Source organism: Hippoglossus hippoglossus, chromosome 9 (genome assembly GCF_009819705.1).
Source record: "Hippoglossus hippoglossus isolate fHipHip1 chromosome 9, fHipHip1.pri, whole genome shotgun sequence".
NCBI classification, from domain to species: Eukaryota; Metazoa; Chordata; class Actinopteri; order Pleuronectiformes; family Pleuronectidae; genus Hippoglossus; species Hippoglossus hippoglossus.
In genome coordinates, this window is record NC_047159.1 from 22,631,778 (window position 1) to 22,658,245 (window position 26,468).

General features: G+C 43.6%; 1 protein-coding gene across 10 annotated transcripts in view; it reads left to right on the top strand.

Annotated features, from left to right (window-relative positions):
• arvcfb (ARVCF delta catenin family member b) overlaps nt 1-26,468 on the top strand; it is a 228,590-nt gene that overhangs the window by 113,901 nt on the left and 88,221 nt on the right. For 2 of the 10 annotated variants that reach the window (XM_034594803.1, XM_034594805.1), the window contains exon 1: nt 2,138-2,366. The exons of the other annotated variants lie outside the window; for them this stretch is intronic. In XM_034594803.1, the coding sequence (XP_034450694.1) occupies nt 2,346-2,366 (21 nt within the window). In that variant the 5' untranslated portion in view covers nt 2,138-2,345. Of the gene's footprint in view, nt 1-2,137; nt 2,367-26,468 lie in introns of those variants that run through there. 10 annotated transcript variants of the gene reach the window in all.

Consider the following 26,468-nt stretch of genomic DNA (forward strand, 5'->3'; position numbering starts at 1 on the left):
GTAGAGATATTTTTATGGCTGCTTTTTGAATGTAATGTTGCTTGGATGAATTCTTAATCATATTGTTGAGCATAAATAGGTCTCGCTGTAATGGCGCATGGTGGGCCAGGTCTTTCATTAAGAACAAATGGAGCAGTAACATTCAGGGAGATGAAATAACACTGCCAAGCTTGTGGAATGCAAAACCTCAGCCATTTCCGCTCCGTTTGGGATTTCTTCTTTTTTTCTGTTTTCAGTTTTTTAGTCCAGTCATCCTTTTTTCTCTTCTCCTGTTCAGACTTCACTCAAAGTCGTCCTTAGTTAAGCTTCTCTCAACGTTATTAGATTAACATTCCTATTCAGTCTTGGTCACAGTCATAGACGTTTGAATGTGAATTCTTTCACGTACGTCCCACCCCTCCCTTATATCAAGTGCACTGAGGGGAATGGGACAAAGAGTTAGAGAAAATAAGCTGTGTGTGTGTGTGTGTCTGTGTATAGGGTGTAAAAATTTGCAGAGTATGGGGTGCCTTTGCTTCAGTAGGGGCAACTTTTGTTTTGCGTGTGAGCCCCTGTTCCCCCCGTCCTGCTCCTACTCCTCGCCTCTCTGTCTATGCCAACGAGGAGGAGGGGTAGACAGGCTGACAGACAGATGCAGCTGGAGCGTTTGGAGGGAGCTGATCCCACCCCAGTAAGATGCCAGAGATAGAGCGAGAGACACTGACCTAATGAGAGGAAATGGAGGAGAGAGAGAGAGAGAGGAGGAGAGAGAGGAGGAGGAGGAGGAGGAGGAGAGAGAGCTCCTGCACAGCTCCGGCTGCCTGTCTGGGAATCCTCCTTTCTATTAACACACCTCCTCTTTCCCCAATTTTTTCTCAGCCTAAGAGGTTTTTGTTCTCTACTGCGAACTCGTGTGTGTGTGTGTGTGTGTGTGTGTGTGTGTGTGTGTGTGTGTGTGTGTGTGTGTGTGTGTGTGTGTGTGTGTGTGTGTGTGTGTGTGTGTGTGTGTGTGTGTGTGTGTGTGTGTGTGTGTGTGAGTGTGTGTGTGTGTGTGTGTGTATGTAAGTTCAGCTCCATTCCTTTTCTTGAATTCCTGCTTTCGATACAGAGAGGGGGGTTGTGCAAAGCAACGCCATCCCCCCATCTCTCTCCATCCCATACATCCATAGAGCATCTCTGCAAAGAAGAAAGCAGAGTCCTTTATTCACATGTGTCAAACATGCTTGACATAGCCAGAATTTCACTGGATGTGAAGGGATTTTTGCTTTCAAAATAAAAGCACTAGTTTTTCCAGAAAAGATGACCCTTGCAACACATAATTATCAATCATTCTGATTTCATGTCCTCTGAAAACAATTAGGCTGTCTGCTGGATTTTAATGATCGGCCCTTGTGCCACTGTGTTGTCATGAATCCATATTCTTTTTACCTAGTATATGCAATATTCTCATATTTTCCTGTCATCAAATACAGCAAACATACAATATAAGGTATTACAAATGACTTTCTCTCGGGGGACTGCATTACTAGGCCTACTGTATGACTTGACCTCTAATAGGGCCGTCAGAAATGCATCATTTTTTGGAAACTGTCTGTGGATGTGTTGCAGTGCATGGAGGAAATGGTGGTCATACCAGATACTCAATACCCCAGGATGTGAAACTGTAGTTCATGAACTGCATATTATAGAGTCTGCCTTTTATTGTGACCAGTCTAATAATGCTTTATAATCAGTATCTTTTGGTATGTGACATGTGTCAGGTGGATGGATTATCTTTGCGAAGGTGAGGAGCTCACTTTGCACAGAGGAAATCTTACATCTTTCACTTGAATTCATGAGAAATGGGATCGAGAACAAAAGTGTTGAGTTTCTATTTTATGTGTTTATATATAGCCTCTTCGCCATGTTTACCTGCATCCTGTGACAAACACATGGAATCAACATTTTTCTCAATATCTTATTTCTCTTGTTGACAGGACGGTGTAGACCTACATCTTTAATGGTCAGCAGTTTTCTGGGGTGGTTTCAAACTTACTCATTCTTTTGTCGTTTTGAATCGAGACACGAGTAAAGCTGCAGCGTGTTTTGCGAGTGCTTTATTGTGAAAGGGCCGCCGGCTGGCTTCCCGTGCTGCTCCGCCTCAGTGCGTGTGTGTGGACGCAGCTGAGCAGAGGATGGCTGCCTGCGTCTGAGCCGCAGCTCTGCGCGCACACAGGCAACACTCCGCGTACACACGAGAGGAGCCCGTGAGGGGAGGAGAGGAGGCGCAGGATAACTTTTCCCCAGAGGAGGAGGTAGTTGTCACACGTTTTCCCCGGGAGCGTTTTATTTTTGCGGGAACGAAAGGTGGCGAGATTTGGACCATCATGCCGGCTGAAGTGAAGCAGGTTAGTGTTGCTGTGGTGTCTCTCTCTCTCTCTCTCTCTCTCTCCCCGTATCTTCTCCAGCCTGTCTCTCTCTTCTCGTCTGTCTCCTCCTCCGACCTGGCTCCTCATTGTTGGATTGTGTTGAATATTTTCTGTTCTACTCCACACCAACACTCTTTGTGTCCTGTGTGGAGCTTTGCCTTCATCCATCCTTCAGCAGGAATGTGTGTGTGTGTGTGTGTGCGTGTGTGTGTGTAAAATCTGTCTGCACGCATGGATGTGTAGTCTGTGTGCATATGCGTGGTATGCAGGCTGCTGCATGACATCAGATACACTGAGGACTATGTACTTACACCTCTTAGTGACCATTTCATGCTGTAAATAGTCATGACCATGAGTTATGCATAGTGGTGGTCCTGTATGTATGTGTGTGTGTGTGTGTGTGTGTGTGTGTGTGTGTGTGTGTGTGTGTGTGTGTGTGTGTGTGTGTGTGTGTGTGTGTGTGTGTGTGTGTGTGCAGTGCTGTGACTTATGACCTGCCTGACACATTCATGGGCTCCGACCTGTCCGTACCATCCTACGGAATGATGAGGTGTGATCACGGGACAAGCAGTGAAGTATTGAAAGTTTGTCCCTGATCATCGCCTCTGAATGAGCCTGTGACAGGATTTATAGCCTGAGCTGCGGTGCCAGTTTTGTGCGAGAGATATGGCTCTAAACCCTTTTGTCTTGAACTTGCTCAGATACCCGCAGGAATGTGCTTTTGTTAGCTCTTGCGAGTGTGTTACTGTGTCTGTGTGGGTGCGTATGTACCTACCAATGCATGATGTGCATACGTTATTGGAAGTATTCCCTGTGTTTGAAGTGCATCCGCAGGCAGCCCGCACCATCACCACACTGTTTTCCCCGCCGAGCTTGGCAGCCCTCACATGCACAAAAAAGGAAGAAAGATGTCCAAAAAAAAGAGGGAAAGTAGAGGGGAAAAAATCAGATTGAATAAGGTCAACTTCTCATCAGTGTTGCTCTCCGCTGGGCTGAGAGGGGTGGAGTTACCCAAACCCCTGTCTGGCAGACAAAAACATTCTGTCAGCTCGCCACCTTGCTCTGATAATAACACACTAACAACTGCCCCCCTGGGACGGTGCCACTCGATAACTCGAGGAGCCAGAAAGAGATACCTGTATTTCTCCCTCACACACTCACTCTTTGGTTTTGATAAGTTTGAGAGCTGTACTCCAAGTGCGCGTTGATGGATCAAAAGCAGGACAAATGTTGCCTGCTGGAATCCGTTGGCCTGGATTATGGGAATGCGATGAAATGCATGTCCACAACTTGAGAGTATGTCCTCTCCAAATGCATCCCGAAGTGGGTCAAAGCCCATGACCCCCCATGACTGAGATAGTTGGCATACTTCAGAGCCGGCCGGCATCATGGCGTGACCTTTTCAACCCTGCATTCAACATTCCACAGCAAGGAAGCACCTGCTTGGGCAGCGTTGAAGGAGACGAGGGGTCAACATGTGTCCAAGTCACACTTAAGCCATAGATGGATCAATTTCAGTGTCCATGTTCTTGTATTGGTTTTCAGTCTCCTTGCTTTCGCTCAGATATGGCTTTCAGGTATTCTACAACATTAGGAATTGAGTTGTCATTTTAACCCTTTACAGCTGCCTCTTTTAGCAGTGATGCTTTATACTGTCGTCTGTTTGTCCTGCTTTTTTTTTAATACTCTTTTTAAATGCTAAGAACGTAGAAAGCAAGGGGAAATGAGAGAGATGCTGCTCTGCCTTGACCCCATCTTAATGCTGCAGCACAGCTTACAGTAAGTAAATGCAGATTACTGCATCCCTCAATTATTGGGGGAGCCCGAACCAGACCACGTCTGAGTTAAATATAAATCGGCCTTTATTTAAGAACTTTGCTCCAGCAGGGTTGTGCCCTTATCTTATGAATTTAGTTGCAGAGGCTGTAGCGTCTTGGGCTCGTGAAAAATAGAAGAACAGATTTGTCGTGTAGGAGAAAGGAAAACATTATGAATAATCCAGTAGTCATCATCTTGCCAAGGTCTATCAGAAACCTGACTTTGCTTTTGCTCCGCAAGCTAGAAGGACCTGTCTGAATAACAGAATAATTCAGTGATTCAGCCAAAGACTAAAGAAGGTCTCATCTTCAGACTGCGGGTTACTGCCAGCTGCCTGACAGCTAGAAAGGCTTTCAGCCACTGCAACCCAGCATTCCCCTCCTCTCGGATGCTGTCTGATGTCTTACCGAAATTAAAAAGCCGTCAAACTAAAGATTTTTCTTCTGCAGTGTTTTAGTATATGAAAACTGAACCCTCCTTGTGTATTATTTCCCATTCTTTTCCTCAGGCTCCCCTTGTGTGACAGCAGAAGAAAGTGTGCAGATCAATATTTGGAGACATGTAGAGCATGAGGAGGAGCATTGTTTTGGGGAGTGGAGGTCGTACAAGAATAATGCCAATGACCGGAAACATATGAGCCGGTCAATAGCTGTGGAGAGTGCATCAGTGTAAGGGCCATTTACTATGGGGGGTTGGGCGCTGGATGAGTGTAGGGCGGTTATGAGTGCTGCTGTGACTTGAAGGAGAGATGGCCTTGGAAGGGGTGTGATCATATGGTGATACGTGCCCGGTGACTGGTGATACCAGATGGTCTTCCAGTCACACAGCCTGTCCATACTGGCCATTCTCCCCATGTTTCTCCCCATGCTCTCATGGCTGCTCATGACCCAGGGCATGACACAACATGGCAACGAGTACCAAACAGATAAATGCTGGCGAAAAAACTTTACTTGGCATCTATAAATAATCAGAATTTGTCATATTCGATATCAAGTGTTTTATCACCTCCGTAGGCTTATGATGGTTTTTCATTTGAAAGCAATACCACTATCCTCAGGTAGTCAAACAAACATAACAAACAACATGTTGGTTCCAGCTTTTCATATGCCGATTTTCTGTTCTCCTCTTGTTTTTATAATTATGAATGAAATATATTTGGACTAATCATCCAACAAAACAAGCAATTTCAAGTATAACATTGGGCTCTGGAAACTTTTCTATTTTAGACCATTTAAAGTGTTTGGGGCTACAGTGTATAAATTCACACTGCTCGTTTAGTCAACAGTCCTCAACTGACATTAATTAATTATTCATGATCTTTTTTTGTGTTTTCATTCTCTGTTAGTTGACTAGTTGATTAAATTGCGTGAAGACTAAGCAGTGACACTTTGCTTGATCGCTGCCTTCAGTTGTTTAGACGTCTTGTTCGGTTGAGCACATTAGCTACACAATTGACTCATTGATTTGTCAACTATTGTCTAGATCTAAATAAAAAATGTAAACTGATTAAATAATAATGAATATAAAAATTGCACCTCTACTTTTTGCTGTGTATAGTGAAGTGATTTTTTTATATATTATCCCTCTAAGATATCATGTTGTTCAGTTGCTGTGGTGATTTTATCAAAGATAGTAACTTTTTCTGAAATCTCCCAATGCAACACAAAAACCAGACATCTGGTCTTAAACAAACACTGAGAAATATGTGTAAACGCTATTTGACCCCAGCAATATGACACTGCACTATACATAGTACAGCACGTTTTTTCTGCTGTGGATCATATGAACATTTTTGGTGTTTACTCTGTGGTTGTATGCCACTCAACCCTTGGCACTACAGACTTCCCCCTTTCTTCGGTCCTAACACACTTAGATGGCTGACAGTGCGACCGAGGCAGGTCTGCACTCGTTCACTCACTGTCTGACCACTGGCGAGGACCATAATGCTCTCTCAGCTTTCATCATCACGCTGATAGAATTAAAAAAAAAAGGTGAGTGGCAGCAAATTGGAAGGCTGGAGGGGGGTGCTGGAGATGGATGCTCTCATACTGCTATGTTTGGAAACAGCACCGGGGAAGACGAAGCTGTGCATTAATGAGATGGCAGCTTATCAGCTTGCTGGAGCAGTTTTTTTTTCTTACATATTCAGCTTTACAACGTACCTGCTGTCAAAAATGTGTGCAGGCTGCATACAGTTTGAAGCCTCTATACATTTTCGGATTTAATACACATCTTTCAAAAGCATTGGGTTTCCCTCGGTTACATTCTGTTCTGTTAACTTCCAATAACTTGTGAATGATGTCTTGGCTAAGGGTAAATGTTTTGTGTTTTTCCTGCCACTAAATACAGTAAATCCTCCCGAGGTGAGGTGTAGGCACAGTGTCAGACCATTCCCCTCTCAGCACACAAATACACACACAGGGCTCCAGAGGAACATCAGTTGGATTCCTGGTTTATTTACTCACTCTTTGTCTGCAGGGCACAGACAGGGCATCCCTGTTTATAAGGGAGTGGGATTCGTTTCCCTGTGTCCAATAAACACCTTTATATCTGTGCGGCTGGAAGCCAGCAGCACAAGTCATGTTTATGATAACAAAAGCCATTTGCCTCAGAGAAAGCAGAGGAATATCCTTCACATTTCTCTTGAACATAACATAGGACTGTCAATGAAGACTCTGTTGTAGACGTTGTTTTTCCCACTCTTCAAGAGCTCCATGCAGGGGACATTGCTGTCATCCAGACAGACCCTCAATCGAAGAGGGATCTAGTTCTGGGGCCTTTATCAAAGCACCGGTACTTCTTTGACAGTTATGTATAGTTCATATAGGCTCCTCCTGCTCTGTCCTGCAGCTGAGGACCTCTTAGAGGGGCCCGCAGGGGGAAGGTCAAAGTCCTCATAAAGCTTCCCTCAACCAGAAACTCAGGAACAAATGCCTCCCTACTTCTCCCTTTCTCTTTTTAACCCCCTCCAGTACCATCCACATTGTACTAGGCAGCAGTGCGGCCGTGGGGGCTGGGGGTGCGGCTCCTCTTGCGTGTTTAGTCTGGAAGTTTCTTTTGAGGGATTAGCCCACTTCCTGCCTCTGGGCCGGCCGCTGGAAGCAGTTGGGATGGCAGAGAGCATCGATCCTCCATCATCGTACCATCTGTCTCATGCTGCCTTTTGGGATTAAGGATTCCCTCTGCCAGCTCTTTACTACGGCTCCATCAGTGTCCACTGACCATTCAGATTACACTGACATGTGGCAATCCGAGGAGTTTGCTTGACACATCCTCAGTTTATTTAGTTCTGCTGTGAGGAGTCACCACAGTCATTGGGGCTTTGGAAAGCCAGCCGAAGCCAAACAAACACATATTTTGATTGAAGTTACCAACTTTGCAAATGTAAAGTGGAGAAAAATTGCAACCTAAATCTACATGTTTTCTCAAACTCCATTGTAAATTCCCCCATATGTGTGGCTCAGAATCTGTGGATGGTTGGATGAAGCTCTCACTAGCTGACCAGCTGCGTATTCACTAACTTTGAGTTTTATCAAACGTTCAGTTTGTTCAGTACTGTAATTTTGTCACAAACATAAGCTATGATTCTTTTGTCAGGCTTCTCTCTCTTCTTTTTGCAAAAGGATCGTATTGGCACATTACATCTGAAAGAACAGTGTGTCAATCCACGTTTTGCTCACTCAAAGCTCAGTAACAAAGCTTGTAGGGAATTTTAAGTGAGGACTGGCCGTTACTGACCCACTGACGGTTGAAGAACGCTGATGAGGTCCAACCATTTATTAGAATGTCGGTCTGAACCTTGCAACACATAATAGTTGCTGTATAACTGCTGATGGCTGTGGTCCAGCGAGAAAGATAAAAGAGAGGAGGAAAGACTGAGAGGGAAAGTCCAAACCACTGTAAGCTGACCGACTTTCGGGCCACAACGGCCTTTGTTACGTGCAGCCACGGTTGGCCATGTTCTGGCCCCTGCCGAGCTTGCACACAAACATTATCGTAACCAGTGGCAAGAGTTCAGCCAAACCAGGAACAGGACCTCTTAAAATTGGAAAGTTAAACAAGTTCCTAGCATTCTGAGGACTGCTGCCAATTCTCCTCATGGACAACAATGTCTACAGTTCAGTGGTTTCTACAACGGCGGCATCCAGACACTGGGCTGGTTGTCATGTGCCGTTACATTTGATAGCACAGTATTGTTACTCATCTCCTCAACTTCTTTTAATTTGTGCTTAGCCCATTCCCAGAGGAGCCACTGGGGAACAATGGAGTGATGCGTCTCCTCGCACATTCCACATGGCTCTATTGAGTTGTCTAATGAACCTCTACTGCATGCGTGGCCTGCGCTGGCTGCTGGGGCTCCACAAAATACTATCTCGGCCCATCACACCCCCTCATATTTAATTTGTTTGGAATGTGTAATAGGCTGTGAAGTGGAGCGTGGTGCAGTGTTGATCTGTGCCAGCCAGGTCTGCGGATATGGAGGGACAGGTGCCAGCCATCAGTGGAAGGTGCTGTACTTAACACTGTGTGCTGAATTGGAGAGTGTACAATCCTGGCACTCTTGTGAGGGCTTTTAGAGCTGCCAGTATCCTGTTGCTCAGGCCAAGCAAGCTTTTAGTTTGGTAATAGGACATCGTAGCCGTGTGTTCTTTTTCTGGAGTGTGGGCAGCAGAAAGTTGGAGAGAAAAGGTTGTGTCATAGAGTTGCCGGTACATGAAACAGGGTACAAATTACTGTCTTTATGGTGTGACTCAATCCTGCAGGATCAGACGGAAATCATAATGGGATCCACAGACTGAGCACATAGAAAGCAATACAAAATAAACCAATTTTCTCAATATTGGTCCAATTTGTCACAGATATTATATTCTGCTTTCAGTATTAATTTGTACATTATATTTTGATGAAATATTTAACATGTAGCAGCCTAAATGACAATTTTGCTTTATTTGGGAACAATGCAGTGGGAGAGTGTTTCTGTCTGAGAAAGCTAGGACAGTTCGTGACCTGAAGTTGCAGGTGCATTAGCCACTGAGTCACTAGACATTTTCTAACATTATTTGAGCTTTTACGTGTTTTAAAAAAGACAGATGGTGAAATAAATAGCTCCAATCTGCTGCTGCAGTGGTTTCATCTTTGCTTGTACACATCAGGAAATAAATCGTACGTTCTGGAGATTTATACAGCAAGTATAATGCTTCTATAAAACTCAACTCTAAAGAATCACAGCCTTACTGGTTATTTGGCCACCATAACCATGACACTGTATGCACGTTTATTTCCCCATGGCTGTTCTTCTAAATTGCCATTGGTTACCAAACTATTTTCCTGTATCCGTAGAGATTCAGTGGGGGCCTAAATTTAATACCCTGGTTGATCAGGAACTATACTAAGGCATGTGTTCCTTTCTTTCTTACCTCGCCAGATTTAGAATGTGTGGAAAAGAGTGCACTAAACCCTAAAAAGTTTTCAGAGTAAAGCAAACAAGGCCTGTTGACACAGACCTCCTTGAATTCCCGAATTCTTTCCATCATATTCTAGTACAGTTAAGAGAGGCTTAATCCAATAAAACCCATTCTTCGTCTGTTTTGTGCTCTGTCCCTCTTGAATCTGCCTCTGTGTGTGTTTTGAGGGTGGGGTGGGGGGGTAAGTTCCTCTGAAGGAGTGGCCAGCTGCAGCCTCTGTTGTTCGGGCCACAAGGGAGCACAGGGAGTGTTTTTGGGGTCACAGAGCAGCTACATTCCAAAGTCGAATTCTCAGATGGGAGCACTCATTCCTCACTCTGCTCCAAAGCCATAACCCACCTCCTCTGTTTTCCCCCTGTCACTTATCCACGGTCCTTTAAGCACAATGTCCCTGAAACACTGGCACATATTAGGCTGCTAGTGTCTGTAACTGGCCAGCAGGACACGTATCAATGCCGTTCCTGTGCAATGCAGAAGCATCACTTACCGTTAAACGAGAAGTCATGGGCGAACAGATTGAGTGCACCCTTTCCTTGATCTGCCATGTTCTCATGCCGCTCATGTTTTGACTTTAGCAAGGCCTTGTGATGGGCTTGTACTGCTAATAGTGATAAAAGTGAAGTGTGCTGAGTGCTTTACTTCCTTCTGCAATTCCCCGCAGAAATGAACTTAGATGGTTCGCGAGAGGGAAAAACGTTTTGGCATATCCTGACACACAAACATGTAAGTGTACACCCTGTACATGCTACACACTGCCCATGTCCCATTTCAGTGAATAGCTGTCCAAACACAAAGGTACCTGCATTTGATGGCTGACAACCCATCAAACCCTGAGAACTAGTATCATTAGTAGCCCCATGTTATCCTTTTAGGCCAGAGGCCAACCAGGCGTCATGGGTTTCTGCTCACTAGGTACTCAGTTGGTTGGTCACCTTTCAGAAATGGGTTTGATCCAGGGATGTTGCAAATTCTCAGGAAATTTGTATTAGATAAAATAATCAGAAGTTGATGAATTGGCTTGATCAAATACCTGAGAAAACAAATGGATCTTCGACGCAGAATCCTGTAACATTACCACTGGTTGTCACATAGACTTCAATGTCTTAACACAAACTCTAAAGGGATAACTAACTCTAATTTGAAAAAAATAGCCCTTTTACCTATGGGATTGTAAATGCATTATTATTTACAAAAGTTAGATAGTATCAGCAATGTGTGATTCTCCAAAACAAATAATCAATCAGTGTTTCACCAATGATTTAATTCTGATATATATCTCAGTGGAGTTCTGCCCTATAAGTAATTTATAACTGCTTTATTTTCTGTTGTGCCACAAATGATGAATATGCAAATATGTTCATGTTCTGCTATATTAGCGATGACAAATTGCCTCTATTCTCCAAAGAGTCAAAAATTATTCTAACCAATCTCTCTGAAATATGGTCAGCGCAGCATGGGCTTAGAGTTGGATACAAAATATTTGGGACAGTCTTCAAAGGGAAAGCTATTGTGTCCCCTGCCACATTGTGGTGTGGAAATCACAGTGGGCACGTGCACAGAGGCCGATCTGAAATTACAGGCCTCCGTCCACGCTCTGCAATTGCAATCTGAGGCTTGCAGGCACCAGGACTGGCACAATGTCCTCCGACCCTGGATCCCTGAAGCCACACACGGCTGCTGCTGTTGTGCGGTACTCCAGTCTCTGTGGGAAACAAGTCTCCTGTCTTGTCTCTCCAACACACACCAACAAATCTAATTAACTTTCCCTCTCGGCCGAGCGCTCCTGCCTCTGCTCTGCCACAGCTGTGCACTCTGAAAAGTCCTCACTACTTTGAATACGCTTCCTTCCTGAGTGCATGGATTCCCAAACCTTGGTAATAAAGTGCCACTTGGTAGCACCTGATCTCTCTGAGATTTGTTTTAAAGTCAAACTTAGGCATATAGCTGAGGCTTAGCTTTCATGTTTCGGGGTTCAAGCAGTGTAGCGGTCTGCAGTGTCTAGAGCAGGTGCTGCAGAGGTAAACTTTCTCTCCCTTTTCACTGCAGATAACCTCTCCAGAGAGGAGATGAAGTCTGCAGGATGGAGTTTAAAGCTACGTTTCTCTGATATGTTCACAATGCAGAGTCTGTGTGTGCCTGTGTTCATGCACAGCGTGGATGCCGAGTGAATGTCACAGATGCCTTTGTGTGTGTATTCTATGTGTATTTGGAAGAGTTTGTGAACTTTGCTGGCGGCAGCTCTGCAGTATTGTGCAGTAAGGATTTGAAGTCTGTTAGTGTCTCTGTAGTGTTAAAGCTCCCGTTCGCTCTCAGAGGAGCTCATGACTTCAGGAGAAATCTGCCAAAGGCGGACTTTACATCTCTGTGACTGGACACATTTATGTCCCCTGTCGATATGGAAAAGCTAAAAAATATATTTAGGATACCTTCATCCGTCTGTGATTTTTTAGGAACTTATCCATGTGACTTTGCCATGCACATTCAAAAGCTGGATGTGTCCTATCCTAGTTCCCCCTTACTCACTGGTAGACAAGGATGAAGTTATTATAAATGTGCAGCGGAGTCACTGTTGTCAATATGATTTTTATATTTATTTTGATATGGATAATTTCTCCTCCAGAAGTTCTATCTTTCTGCTTGAGGTCACAGCTTGGCTGCTTTGAATGATGAGCACACGTCCTTCCCATGGTTCTTTCAGTCTTCCCTGGCAGGCAGAGTCTCCTTAATTGTTGCATGCCTCTGGAACGTGTCTCACTAATGGGGCTGTTGAAGCTCGAATCTGTCACTATGTTTTTCTTTCTATAATCTCGCTGCTTGAATGAGCAGGGTTAGCCTTGATGATGCAACAAACTGCTTTGGTTTGGTGACAGCACTCAGAAGGCTGTGGCCCGAAGGACTGATATCTTTCTTGCCTCTCTCAGGCTGTCTGATGTCAAACTGGGATCCGGCAGAGATGATGTTTCATGTTAATGTCTTGTGTGTGTGTGTGTGTGTGTGTGTGTGTGTGTGTGTGTGTGTGTGTGTGTGTGTGTGTGTGTGTGTGTGTGTGTGTGTGTGTGTGTGTGTGTGTGTGTGTGTGTGTGTGTGTGTGTGTGTGTGTGTGTGTGTGTGTGTGTGTGTGTGTGTGTGTGTGTCTCAACGGGTGTGATGAAATTTAACAGTCATGCAGTCCGACAGACAAATTTCTCAGAGTGTGACACCCTTTTTCAAGGATGGATGTGCAGAGAATCTGTTTTGATGTTGTTCCAGAAAACCTCAATGGCATTTGCTTTGTTAACGCCATTACTGATGCTGCTACTCTCTCGTATTCAAGCTCAGTAAAAACTATAGCAGCTAATTGTCTTTGACAGTTCTGGTTAACCCTCACGCAGGTAAGAGGTCCTGTTAAGATTTTGGGGCTTTTCCTGTAAAACTCCAGAGATTTGCATAATATTGGAGTATCCTGCTTTTTCTCTGGATTCGTTGCGGATTGAGCCAATAATTCCACCATTCATTGAAAGTGGCCAAAGCTTGACTCACTGTGTGTTGTCCCTGAAGTCTATAAAAGTAATTGGGGGGACTTGAACAAAAGTGGTCTAATACCTCAAATGACTCATGATCCATGTGGTCTAATACCTCAAATGACTCATGATCCATGTGATTCCCCCTTAAACTCCCCCCCACACACCCCTCTCCATCCTCCATTACTTCCTTACACAGCCTGAGGCCTACCCCTGCAGCAGCTGATGAGAGGAGGTTTAACCACTCAGGCCAAAATGAGCATCATTTCACTGCACACTACTTGGCCTTCTCTTCACTCCCCTCTGTTGCTTAATCTTTATTTGGCTTTCAAACAAGGGCTGCAACTCCTGGCAAGAAAAACAAACCTCCAATAGAGGGAGATGTGAGCACCTTGTCACCATATGGAGCTTAGAGTTCCACCGAATTGCTCTCTAATCTCCGCAACATGTTAGGAATTTGAAGCCCTTGTTTTTCAGCTGAAAATAGCAGTCCGCTCCCCATGTGGCTTCTCTTTTTTGGCATGCAGTGTAAACGTGCCATTTGTAGCACCCCTGTAGCTGTTTGACCTTTGAAACACACTGTTACACACATACAGGAAACCATCATGTCTTGTTGATCACGGGACACTCCTCTTGTGTGGAAGGGTAGATGTGGACAGGGTGGAGTTAAGGCTCATTTATGTCGCCTGTTTCGAACAATGTTGTTGGATAATACATCCACTAAAGGGCAGCACTAAATCGAGTGTCTGACAACAAACATCTTGACGTCGGTAGAGGTTGTAGTAAAGTACAACTTAGCAGCTAACAAATTCTCCCTTCAAAAAGTTCCACCACTGTTGAAACTGTGTCCTTTGATTCTCGCTCTTGAGCTATTAGCTGCCCCCCACAATTTCCTGGGGTACCCCTCAGTTTCGTCTCTTTGGTCCGTATCCATAAACATTCAGACGACGTGCACAAATACGGATAAAGTGAACGCACAGTACGGACAGAAGGCTCCATCCATATATGTATCTAACGTTAGGCATAATTTGGCCTTAAGGCTTTGGGCCTTGATTTAAACCTAACCCTTATCTCCAAGTTGACCAACACTGAGAGAGATTTCAGTTCCAGAGCAGCTTATCAGAGTTAAGTCCAGTCAATTTTGTTCAGTTTGAATTGATTGTTGTTTTAATAAAACTCACCGTCAATGAAGCTGTGATACTAGACTACGATTCACCACAGCAACGGGTAAACCAAGAGCCTCCATTTTAATCCAGTGGAGAAATATGTAATATTTAACAATATATATAACAATGGACATTCATTTCTTTTAAACAGCAGCAGCTGTGAAAGAGCCAGACAAGCAGAAGAGAATCAATAACTACATATTATGACATTTTGTTCAGTGTTTTCCACTCATTCATTGTTAAGCAGACTTTAATGGATGATACAGCTTGAATCTTGTTTGTTAGATTAAATATTTAAATATATTTAAACATGTTTATCTAGTTTAGCCTGATGGGTACAAAGTGTTGGCAGCAGCAGAGGATTAGAAGACACAAGTTCAATTATAGACGCATGGGTGTAACCTAGAGTCTGACCCAGTAACATCCCAACGATTTTGGTGATTTGCAAATTTAAAAGTGTTATGGTTAAATGTGAGTCAGATTTTTTTTATGTCTATTTAACATTATAAAAATACAGCTTTTTTGATTGACTCTATAGATCATTTAAACATAGTAACAGAAATGATGTAAAATATGTGATGAATCCATGTCCTGTCTGTCCTCACACTAATTACTGATGAATTATAACAGTGGTCACATTAGTAAAGAAAGGTCTTGGGATTTTGATGTTCTCTCTATTTAAAGCGTCTCCAGGTGCAGACAAAGAGAAAGATGCTCCAGTCAGCAGGTTCAGTTCAGGTAATGTGAGTTATGACATTTGGAACGGGACACTCAAGAGTTTCTCTCGTCTCAGGATTAACAAACTCAGGAGTTCTCACCTGATTCCTGGAATACACCCAAGGTGTCGGCAGTGATGAAGTAAAGCAGTCATGTGCCAGATATCATTGCGCCGTTCCTGTGCTGTGATGGATTGCCAGGCAGCAAAGCAGTTTAAGCAGCTTTGCTGTTGTTCTGAGCAGCCCTTCACTGACTCGCTAAATAGCTGCTGATGATTCAGGAGTGTCTCCCAGACGAACTGAGGCCCTCGTTGCTAGTTTGGCTTCTCTTTTGTCAGCTGGTGACTGTGACTGAAATTTTAAGTGGTGTGGAATGGGTCCGAAAAAAACATTCGGTTACTCGTCATTTTCAAGTTGACATAAATAGTGCAGTTTTTAGTTTTCCTGTAAAATGTGTTCCCTTTACACTATCTAAGTTTATGTGTGTTATTATATATTTTTATGGATCACATTGTTATTCGAATTTGCATATACATTCAAACTGGAGTTTTGAGAGTGAACATATGTTAAGTTAATTGTGTTTGGATGCAAATATGTAACAATGTGCTAAAGCTGTTTACATTACAGTGTTGCTTTCATATGGAACAGTATGGCCTCTGTTTGCATTAGCACAGATGACAACAGTTTGATACAGTGTCAGTCTTGTCATGAGCTGCTCGTGCGGGCATCAAATCTGGAAAGACTATTTCTTGGGCTGGTGTTTTTGTGGCGTTTTCGTGTGTGTGTGTGTGTGTGTGGGGGGGGGGGGGGTAGTTGGCTCAACATAGTGAGTAATGAGTAAACAGTGAGAGTCATCGTTTTTTCTTTCCCAGTGTGTTGAGAATCATTTGTGGGGGTGTTGGGTAGAGTTCCTCGTTGCATCCTTGGATCATAATGCTGAGCAGACTGTTCCCTGTTTGAAACATTCCACAGATTTAGCAGAGGTCTTCAGATATCATCCTTCTTCAGTCTTCGTTCACTACATCAGTGGCCTGAAATATTTTTGTTCATCATTTTTGAAATATTGCCTAGTGCCTTCCTGAGGCCAGTGGACTAATGGGCTTTGGTCTGTGGAATCCACTCCACTGTTTTCTCCCTCATTGGGCCATTTGCTGAGGCCCCAGTGGGGTAGGCAACAATAGGCTTCATATGAAATATTCACTATGACTGGGGCATTCCAGCGAGCAGTTGATCTGCACGCAGCAGTTTAGCGATTAGATAAAAATCAGCTCCGATTGAAGAGACAAACACAACCCCAGTGCTTCCAGGGATCCAAAATAAAATAGAGTGTTCATTTTGTTATTGGATGGTGCCTGTCTGCTGTCTACATAACCATTCACTGGCACGCAGTGCTCAAGGCCCTGTCTTGTCTCTCTTTGTCTATGTCAGAATTTCAGCCTAATGAAATGAGTGAGCATCCGCAGTGCTGATTTAGGAGTGAAACAATTGTTACACATCTTATTTATTTACTGAAATTGCTCTCGCAGTGGGACCTGGGCTCACAGCTCTGCCGGTCTTACTGAGAGGACCATGCTCCACAGTGCTCAGGTGTGCCCAGCCTGGATAGTGCACAGATACTCACAGTAATTGCAGTAAAATCGGATGATGTCTGGGGTCAGGGAGATGGTGTGTGTCCCTGTGGCATCAGGCTTGTCTCTCTCGTTCTCTCTCTATTTTCCAAACTCAGCTGTCAAACATGAACATGTTCTGATTATCGAAGCGCCTGCTCGGCCAAGCTGATACGAGAAAGAGACGTCAGGTGTTGAGCCAATAGCTTGACTGCCGGCTTTGTTGGCAAACCCTCTTGCTCATGTGGCTGTGAAGGGTTTGGACGTGAATTGACTTTCAAAGAAATCAGCACAATGGCATGTCCAGATCAATATTTTAAGATGTAAACAGTCGAAAATCCAAGACAAGAATTCAGTGTTTAGTTTTGGGCTCTGTATAGAAACCCTCTGAGCCACAATCATCATATGTTTTTTAAGAAACCTCTAAGCAGTCATTTTGTTGGTTTATAGCTAGTTGCTTCAGTTCGAAACACAGAAATGTTCTGTATGTAAGCTGTTTAAATACAATGTTTAACAGAGACCATCTTTGTGAATGAAGTTCACATTCCTGCTGAAGCATAAAGGAAAAGATCAAAATGCTAAAGACACAAAAGCACAGGATGTCAGTGCGTGATGTAGTTCATGATGTTGGTGTCAGTCCAGCCCTGCAAGTCAGTTCCTACGCAGTGCTTTTGTAACCTTTGCAATCCTGTATGAAAAGCTGACAAGGACCTTTTGTAGAAACTTGCATATCTGGCTCCATTCTGGCAGTGTAAAGCTGACAAAAAGCCCTGTGGTGAAACTCTGTTTTCCCAGAGAAAGATTTGCTTTCGATTGTGTGCCTGCTTTCCGTTGCCAAAGATGGCTTCATAGAGCTCTTTCTCCTTTAGGATTATTGGTAAAGGCTGTCACCATCCAGTATTGACTTGCAAATAAAAGGACCATGTGTACAGTATGTGTTGCGACTCAACTTGCATTGTGATGTGTTTGAGAGAAACGTGAAATACCCGCTGTGCCCGGTGTGTTAGCCAATATATTAAGACTTTTGTTAAAAGTTAGGTATTGGCCATTCAGCCTTGTACAACTCTGATGAGAGGGACATTCCCCTGTAACCACAGCTAGTGAATGTTCTTGATTATAATCATAGTCATGAACAGCCTTGTCTTACTGGGCAAATTATTCCAGTATGGTGTGATTTTACACAGCAGCTTGAGGAGTCTGTAAAACCTGCAGTGAAAGCTGCCTCATTCTGCTTTAAGGAGCTGCTAACACCTGAAACGGTTTCATGATTCCTGCTGTGTTAGTGACTGAATATAAATGCTGTTTTGAAAAGTTTTTCATGCCACTCCTCTAACTATAAAGAAGTTGTGTGTATTTGCATCGACACAGTACATGTATCTGGATAAGACATTGTAGTGAGTTATTTTCAGGTTCCGCTAACATGCTGAGAGTTGTTGAGTTCAACACCCTCCTCCTCCCAAACCCACCTCCTGACAAAAGCTCTCCACAAACTCAGTCTGGCTGCAGTCATCTCACACCCTCTACTCTATTTTAAGCCTTCAGACAGAGGCCCGCTCCCCCTTGAGTGGACCCCACTCTCTCTGTGTGGGCCAGAGCATGGGCCTCTGCTAACCCAAGACTTTTACACACACACACACACACAAAGCCACTGCTGCCAGCTGGTGCAGAGGTAATAGCAGAGGTAACCTCCAGGATGTTGCAGCCTCGCTAAACCTCTGCCCGGCTACTCACAGAAAGTCAGAGGAGGGTGCTCATTAAAGTTTGCTTTCTTACAGTAGAGCTGATGTGTTTGTCAGGTTTGTCCAACTGGGTCAGCACACAACACTGCTATACTCTCAGGAGTTTACTGACTTCTCACAGTCTCTGGATTCGTAATGAACCATTGGCTAAATTGGAACAGTAGCAGATTGATGTGTTTTCAGACCATCACTAGTTTTCTGAGACTAAGCAATTTAAAATTCCTAAGGAGAACCTTATATCATACCAAATATACCAAATTTCACATACCTTTAAACAGGTAAAAGCACAAATGCGATACAACTCTTGATACCGATTATAATTTCGAGTAAATAGAAACTGCAAATCATAAACAAAAAAAACCTTAAAACAAAACATGATTGTCTATGGGACACACCCTGGGACTCGATCAACCCTGGGGGGCCCTCCTTACGTGAACGTGTGTAGTAATAATGGATGAAATATAATGTTATCCTTCACTGTTCACTACTGACGATGTGTCCTAAAATTAAGATAAAGATAAACCTAAAGCCAGGATAGCCGAACTTCTACCAAAATGTACATAATAAAACTGAATATACTCCAAATGGAAACGCACAAAGCCATGTTTAAAACCAAATGTATGCGATTAAACAGGATATGAAGGGATATTCACCATCTTCTCCTATTTATTAAGATTCAAATGTCTTTTCTAGACATAAAAAACAATGGATATAATAATGATGAGAATGCAAGTCTCGTATAAGATTTGCTGAACTGCACTAGTTAGCTTTCTTTATGGATTCAGGCTGCCAGGGTGGGGTTGGATTCCAGAGTGGTCAGACAGCAGGAAAGTGACAACCACCCAGGCTTCCTTCCTGTCTGTGTTTAGTTTGCCCAGCTCCTCCACTATTTATAATGTTGTGCCAGCAATACGCCACTAACCATTGGAATAAGATACACACATACCTGAGGTTAAGGACTTTGTCTATCCCCACACTGTGGACATTAGTCATATCTTTCTGACTTGGTATAATAAAGAGTTTCACATTCACAGCGGTGTTCCATATTGGTTCACTGTGCCTTTTGGATGATGTTTATCTGATACAAATGTTAGGTTAAGCATGTCAGAACAAAAGTGCATTACGGGAACTTTGGTATATGATATGAATTTTAAAGTACCCATACAACAACAGGCTATTTCCTGGTTTCAGGCTTCATCGGATTTGCTAAACATACGTGTTCATCATCTCTGGAAAATACCCGACTTTTTGTCAATTATTTGAGGGAAATGAGGCTAAACTGATTTAGGGTGGCAGCATGGTTTTGGAATTGTGGGTAATCAGATGGCTGGCTCGCAGCGGACATCCTCTGTCTGACTGAGACAAAAACAGACAAGCTCCTTAGTGTTCCTGATAATGACAGTTGTAGACAGGGAGGCGCAGGGCCTCTATCTGCTGCCTGTTGCCGTTGCTTCTTCAGGTCATGGACTTGCCCGAAGCACCACTCAGTGAAGTGTGCCATAATGATTGTTGTTCTTTGCATAATTAATATTATATTGTACATGGTCCCCTGGGTTAAAGTGGTGTGAGTGTATCACAAAGTGGAGTGTGAGGATCCCCTAAGGTCCTTTAGGAAGATGAACAGTGGTTTGTTTTATTTCTTTACTGCAAACAATCCACCGTCGAGTGTGTGTAAGTGAGACTGTTATAATCACGTGTTTCACTTTTTACAACATCTCCGAACAGACAGTGTGCAAACGTCGGCTCCTTATTTATAATGTATGGTGAGCTCTTAGCAGAATACAGAGCTGTCGTTCTATCATGAACTTCAACCACCTTTAGTTTAATCTACAATACGTCACACATCTCAATTAGAGCTTTAATCATTAATTGATTAATTAGTCAATCAAAAGCAAATTAAATGGCAGCTATTGATTGATTATTCATTTCAGTTATTGAAGCAAAAAAGGCGAAATCATTTGATGGTGTCAGCTTCTCAAGTTAGCTGCTTGTCTTAGTAAATGGAATATCTTTGGACTCTGGATTGTTTCCCTGTTTTATAATGTTTAATGACAATAATTCATTCATTCTAGACAATGAATCAGTTAATCAAGAAAGTAATGCAAAAAGTAATTTGCATATAAATAAACCAAAACATTGTTTCATTTTGACAACTGAATGTTATTTGAGAGGAGAAATGTTCTCATCATTTTCAGTATAATTCTAGTTTATTACAACTTCAATGTTTTTTCATAGTTTTTGGCTATTGATTTTTTTTTTATGGTTCTCATCAGAATAATTACAGTCTTTGCTTATATCTGGGAACACATCGAGATTTTCTGAATTGTTTCATTTGTTTCAAACAGAGTTACTGCTACTGAAATGTTGACTATAGTCCCACATGAAAACTCTGTGTGTGTGTGTGTGTGTGTCAGCTGACTTGATAAGTGTAATGCTATTATTACCAACATGAATGAAAATAACGTCTGAGTTGTTAAATATAAATCCATAGTGAGTAGGGGAAGGTCGTATCTAGAGGCTGACTGACTGTGGATCTGTGTGGGTGTAGGATTAGAAGCAGCTCTGGCCGGTGTCCCAGAGGACTCTGAAGGGTTTGGCTGCGATTTTCTTCCTGAAAGGAGTCATGTCTTCACCAGGGGTTTGGATGATATCTGTCATCCAAACTACCCTGACCTATCTCTTAATAGGGCACTTCTGTGGGTTGTCATTACTCCTCTTTCAGCCAACAGCTCTTTTGGGTCAAGATCCTGTTTACTAGATACCAACAGTAAATCTTCAGAAGCCAGCATTTCCTGTTGCACAGAACAGCCGCAGCTGATACAGGAGTGGAATGGATAGAGTTGTGTGTGTGTGTGTGTGTGTGCGTGTGTGTGCGTGTGTTTGCTTGATTAAAGGCTGGGCGGGGGGTTAGCAGACAGATGCTAGGCCTGCAGCTGGCTGGCTGAGTGGGAGGGGAGCTACATTGAAAAGCAGCGGTGCCAGCAAAGTGGGGCTTAGCCAGACACTGAGAGGAGATAATCCATATTTCATCTGCATCCTCCTCCTAACCACCTGCAGAGCAACACAACACAGACCCAGAGCATGAATAGTGCATGACAGAGAAGTAAAAGAGAAGTAAGCGCTAACACTTGACAAGAAGAAAAAGAGATGCCCTTTCATTACCAACACCTTGGGGAACTTGGGAATGACTCTATTAGACAATGAGTAGACAGTGAGACTCAAAGTTGCCCCACCCGCCAAAGAAATTGCCTCCACCCACCCGCCCATCCTTATGCAGCAGTGCAGCAGCACCTTTTCATTTTGCATCCGGCCAAAAGGCTTTACTCTGCATTCACCTATACTCTCTGGAGTGCGCTCCTAATCATTCAAAATGCCGTTTTTCTGATATTTTTTAATTCACATGACAAATGCTTGGAATGAAAACCACACTTCACAGTAAATGAGCCACAGCTTAAAAGAAGCTATATATTTTTATACCCTGGATCTTGCTAAAAGATTTACTCTCTGGTAATTTAGCATGCAAAAAACGGAGAGAAGAAAATGTCACGGTACCAAAACTATATTTCAGATATCTGCCTAGTTTTAAATATTCATGATCAGCTTGCAGCTTTGAAAGTGAGCTTAAAAGACTCTCTCTTGCTCGCTCAGCCTCACACACAGATTTGTGCATGCACACACAGGCACACAGCACCAGAATGAGGGCCGCGTCTATTGTCTCCCTGCATTTGTATCCCCTACTAAATATTCACAGGAAATCAGGTGAACTTGTTTCCATTAACTTGTAAATGAGGTGTTGTTTTTTTGTGGCGCGATTAATCTCTTCTTAAAAATCTTAACTGTAACACAATGTCATCTGTATCAAACCAATACAGATTCTGTTCAGATCCAATTTAGCCCTGTTTACCTCCTACTAGAGCCAGTGGAATACATTATGTGCACAAATGGTGGCCTTGCCTGTCCCTTATTGTGTTTATTGCTATTATGAGCCGTATCATATCAATGCTCTTTGTGCAGAATCAGACTCAAATGTTTTTCAACATTGTGGGGTGAGAAGGAGCTCTGTCGTTGTTTTGGAGTGATGTGGAGGGCATGGTGTCTGCGTACTCTGGTTGACCCACGAATTTCAGATCTGTGGTTGTGTTTAACAGTAAGCGCTGCTCCGGCTCCAACTTCCTCAGACTCCGAGGGACTGTTTGGAGGACTGCTCCATCTAACTGATCCCACTGTCTTTGTGCAGGGTAGTGTTTTCTGTTAACATCCAGCTAATATTTAACGTTAGAATATCAGCCAAGTAAGGACTTTAAGACTGATGTCAGTGATGAAACAATTAGTTTATAATTAGTTTGTAAAATTGGAAACATTTGATGATTCTCTTAAGTGATTCAGCAAAAATGCCAGAATGTGACTGATTCCATCTTCTGAAATATGGATTCTTTATAAATTGTATATTTGGGGATTTCTTCAGGTTTGATTTCAATTAAAGTATTATTTGGCTTGTCAGCATGGTGTACTTCAAAATAGACTACATTCTTTACTATAATGTTTGAAAGATGGGTATTTTGTAGTGGAATTCACAAAGAGTCACAAGGTGCGTTACAGAAATTTAACAGCAGGTTGTTTAAAGAGGTACATACAGGTGACTGTTTCTGTCAGTCAGTTCTGAAAATATGTTCTTGAAAATGTGTCTTGTCCACATGGAAGCATTCAGAATGACAGGACACTGCACTGAACTTATGTATGCTCTCATCTACACATAAGTAATTACAGACCTACACACACATGCTCCACTAAACGTCTTCTGAGCAAAATAGGGTGGACTAGATGTTATATCACGATTATTTTCATCTGACAGAACGGAGAATAATAAATAAAGTTACTGGGCCTTGGCTTAAGCCCCTTGATAGATGTATCCAACTGCACAATCGCTCCTTTATGAGACACATATACATCCGGCTTCACCTTATCTCACATCCCGTTGAAGGTTAGTAGTAAATTGGCTGGGATTTTTCCATCGGACAGTTCTTGCGACCTGTCCTCCGCCTCTGGCTCTGACGCCATGCCATTGCCATTGCCCACAAAATGAGCCCAATCCTTTACCAGGCGGTTGGCACATGGCCGTAAAAATGTCCCCAGAGGGGGGGTTAATCATGTTTGACTGAGTACATATTTGAAAAGCAGTCGCAGTTATTGTGATGAACTGCATTAGCTCTGCAAGGTGTTATCTATGTGTGCAAGAACTATTTTCAGAGCGGACTTCTGCTGATGGCCAAGGTGCCTTGGGATGCTGGGGCTCTTTCAGTAGGTTATGGGGGCCTTCATGTCAAGATGAGGAGTAGTTTAATTTATTCCAAATGTCTTAGCCATAGAATGCATTTCTCGAATGCACTCATATTTTTTACTTCACTTCTATTAACTCCTGAGGGGCAGCATAGACATCTATGGAGTATGGACGTAGATCAGTAAGAGCACAGATTATGGCAAACAAGTTCATAGGCCCTGTCTGTATTTCGTGACATGACTCAGTCTGCGAACTCTGAGCCTATGCTAAGAAATATGCCACTGTTTTTATGACATCCTGCCCTCCTATTGTGGAGACTCCTCTGCACACCCCTCCTTCCCAGTCCCAAAGGAGGACATTTCGTATCTTTGCTAAAACAGTGAGAGCTCCCTGCCAAGCCCATCAGTATCCTCCATTATAACTGCCCCAGGCTTTACCAATTCCTAAACAAGAGAGACGGGAAGCAAGACGGAGAGAGTGAGGAGGGGGTACATTTCTGTTAAATGGGAGACCCTGCGGCTGCACATGCCGACAGTTTTTGGAGAAAGAGTGTCAGGGGGAACAATAAGTGTTGCGCTGGTAGCCTGACAGGAAGTGGAACATATGTTCCCTTTCCACCTCCCTAAATCTCCAGTAGACCTCACATGAACTGAGCTTCTGGCAAAGTCTGTCTCACAGCCTCCTCCATGCTCTGCAATCCACCACTCCAATCACCAGTCCCCTGACAGAGTCATGCTGACAGTGATCCAGTGGTCGAGGGGAGGGGCACTGCAAAGAACCCACCCTTCGGGAACGCTGGTAAAACCACCCGCCCTGCTACCCGCCCCCCACCACCCGTCGACCATGGCCTGCTACCGCTAATCTTCCTCATGAATTCCTCTTTTTCTCTCTCACAGCCGCACCCACTGTCTAAATAATCAAACCCCAGCCATTAGACTGCCCCCTCTCCAAAGCTATTTAGTTCTACTTTACCGGCTTCAAAGTTGTTTCGCCACCGTTTGTTTTTTATTTATTATCCTCTTCTACCTCTCTATGTAATGAAAATCTTAATGTTGAGTGACTTTCTGCATGTTTGCGCCCTTAACTGACTCCATGCCTTGAGTTGCGAGGAAAACATTTGTGGCATGTGACTCCATGTGCGCAACCGTGTTTGGGTTTATAATTGACAGCATATGTAAGAAATTACACAACATTTCAAAACATCTCCCGGCCAATTTGAATGGGAATATCAGTCTTTCCTGAGATCAAGGTGGTGTTGAGTGTTGCAGAGGGTCGACTGGGGGTTTCCATCTGTCGCTAGATAGTGGGTTTGCAGTGATGTGGTCCCGATGCCCTGTTGGGAAGCAATCAAGCTTTAGCTGCAGGGTTTATTTGGCTGAGCAGTTGGTTGTGAGATTTTCCCGAGGTGGCCTCAGTCTTTGACAGTTGGAGCCTGTCAAGTGCGCTGACTAACCCGAATGTTGTCCCGTCTCTAGGCGCTGGTGCAAAGGAACAAAAGGGCACAGAGGCAGAGTTTTTGTGTGTGTGTGTGTGTGTGTGTGTGTGTGTGTGTGTGTGTGTGTGTGTGTGTGTGTGTGTGTGTGTGTGTGGGAGTGGGGGGGGGGGCCTTCTGGGAAGGGGTAGAAAGGCAGGACCAGGGTGGGAAATGATGAAGGCATCTGAAACCAGGAGGCCAAGCGTGAAAGAGATGAGAGAGGGAGAGAAGCCCAGATTTGGCCCGGGATCAGTCGCCAGAGACGGAGAGATTAAGGTCCCATCATTCCCATCTGCATCATGAAGGCTTTGGCCCTCTCCCCTTCAGTTATTTGTGTGTGTTTGTGTGTGCGTTTCTCCCTTCGTACTGTTGACTGGAGGAATATTTACAATTGAAGCATGCACATACACAAAGATCTTCACCATGCACCGCAGCGCCAGGTCAGTTGGATTTCCAATCATTCCAGTGTGGGGACTTCTCCCCCGGCTGTAACTGAGATGAGGCCTGCCTGTTTGGCCTTGGATGTGACTGAATAACCCCTCCTTCTTTTTTACCCTGGGGGAGCATGCTGTGTTGGGACTTTGCCATGCATTGTCAGCCTCTCCAGTTCCCCTTCCTCTACTTGACTTCCCTTTGCCTCTGCTTTATCCCACAAACAAGCCTTGTTTTGGATGGATGTTTTCGGTCACAGTTTGCTGTTTAAAAAAAAAAAATGATGGGTCACACTGGGTCATACTAGTGCATGCTCCCTCTCTCCCTCACTCTCTTTTGAATTTCATCATATGATTCTTCACTGTGTAGGGCTGCCGAGAGAGCAGCTAGTAGAGGCAGAAGGGGCTGATGGGAAATTGGACGACCCAAGGTTAGCCAGACGATCTTTGCTGGAGGATTAATTGTGCAAGAGCCATGTAATGATTGCTGGCATGTCTCTGCAGTGAAATCCTGTTAGTCCCTGCACAGGTCAGACTAAGACGGAGCATGTCGTGTTTGTGTGTATCAGGAAGGAAGGTGACTCTGATCATGCTGGAATGCATGACCAGGTGGCGATCTGACAGCTTCTGTTGTCTCAGCCTGAAAGTAACTCAAGACTCCCACCCACTGTGTTCAGACTGAGACTTACTGATCTCATTTCTGCTCACTGAGGTTGTGTAGGAGTGAGTGGGAGACTTGTCCTCATGTACACCTGCAATAATTGACACAAGGAAAAATGTTCATAGGAATCACTTCTTGTAGATAATATGCTCTTTTGCTTTTCGTTGTCACATGTGAGTGCCTTGTCAAAAGTTAAGCTCAGTTAAAAATATCTAAGTTGACATTT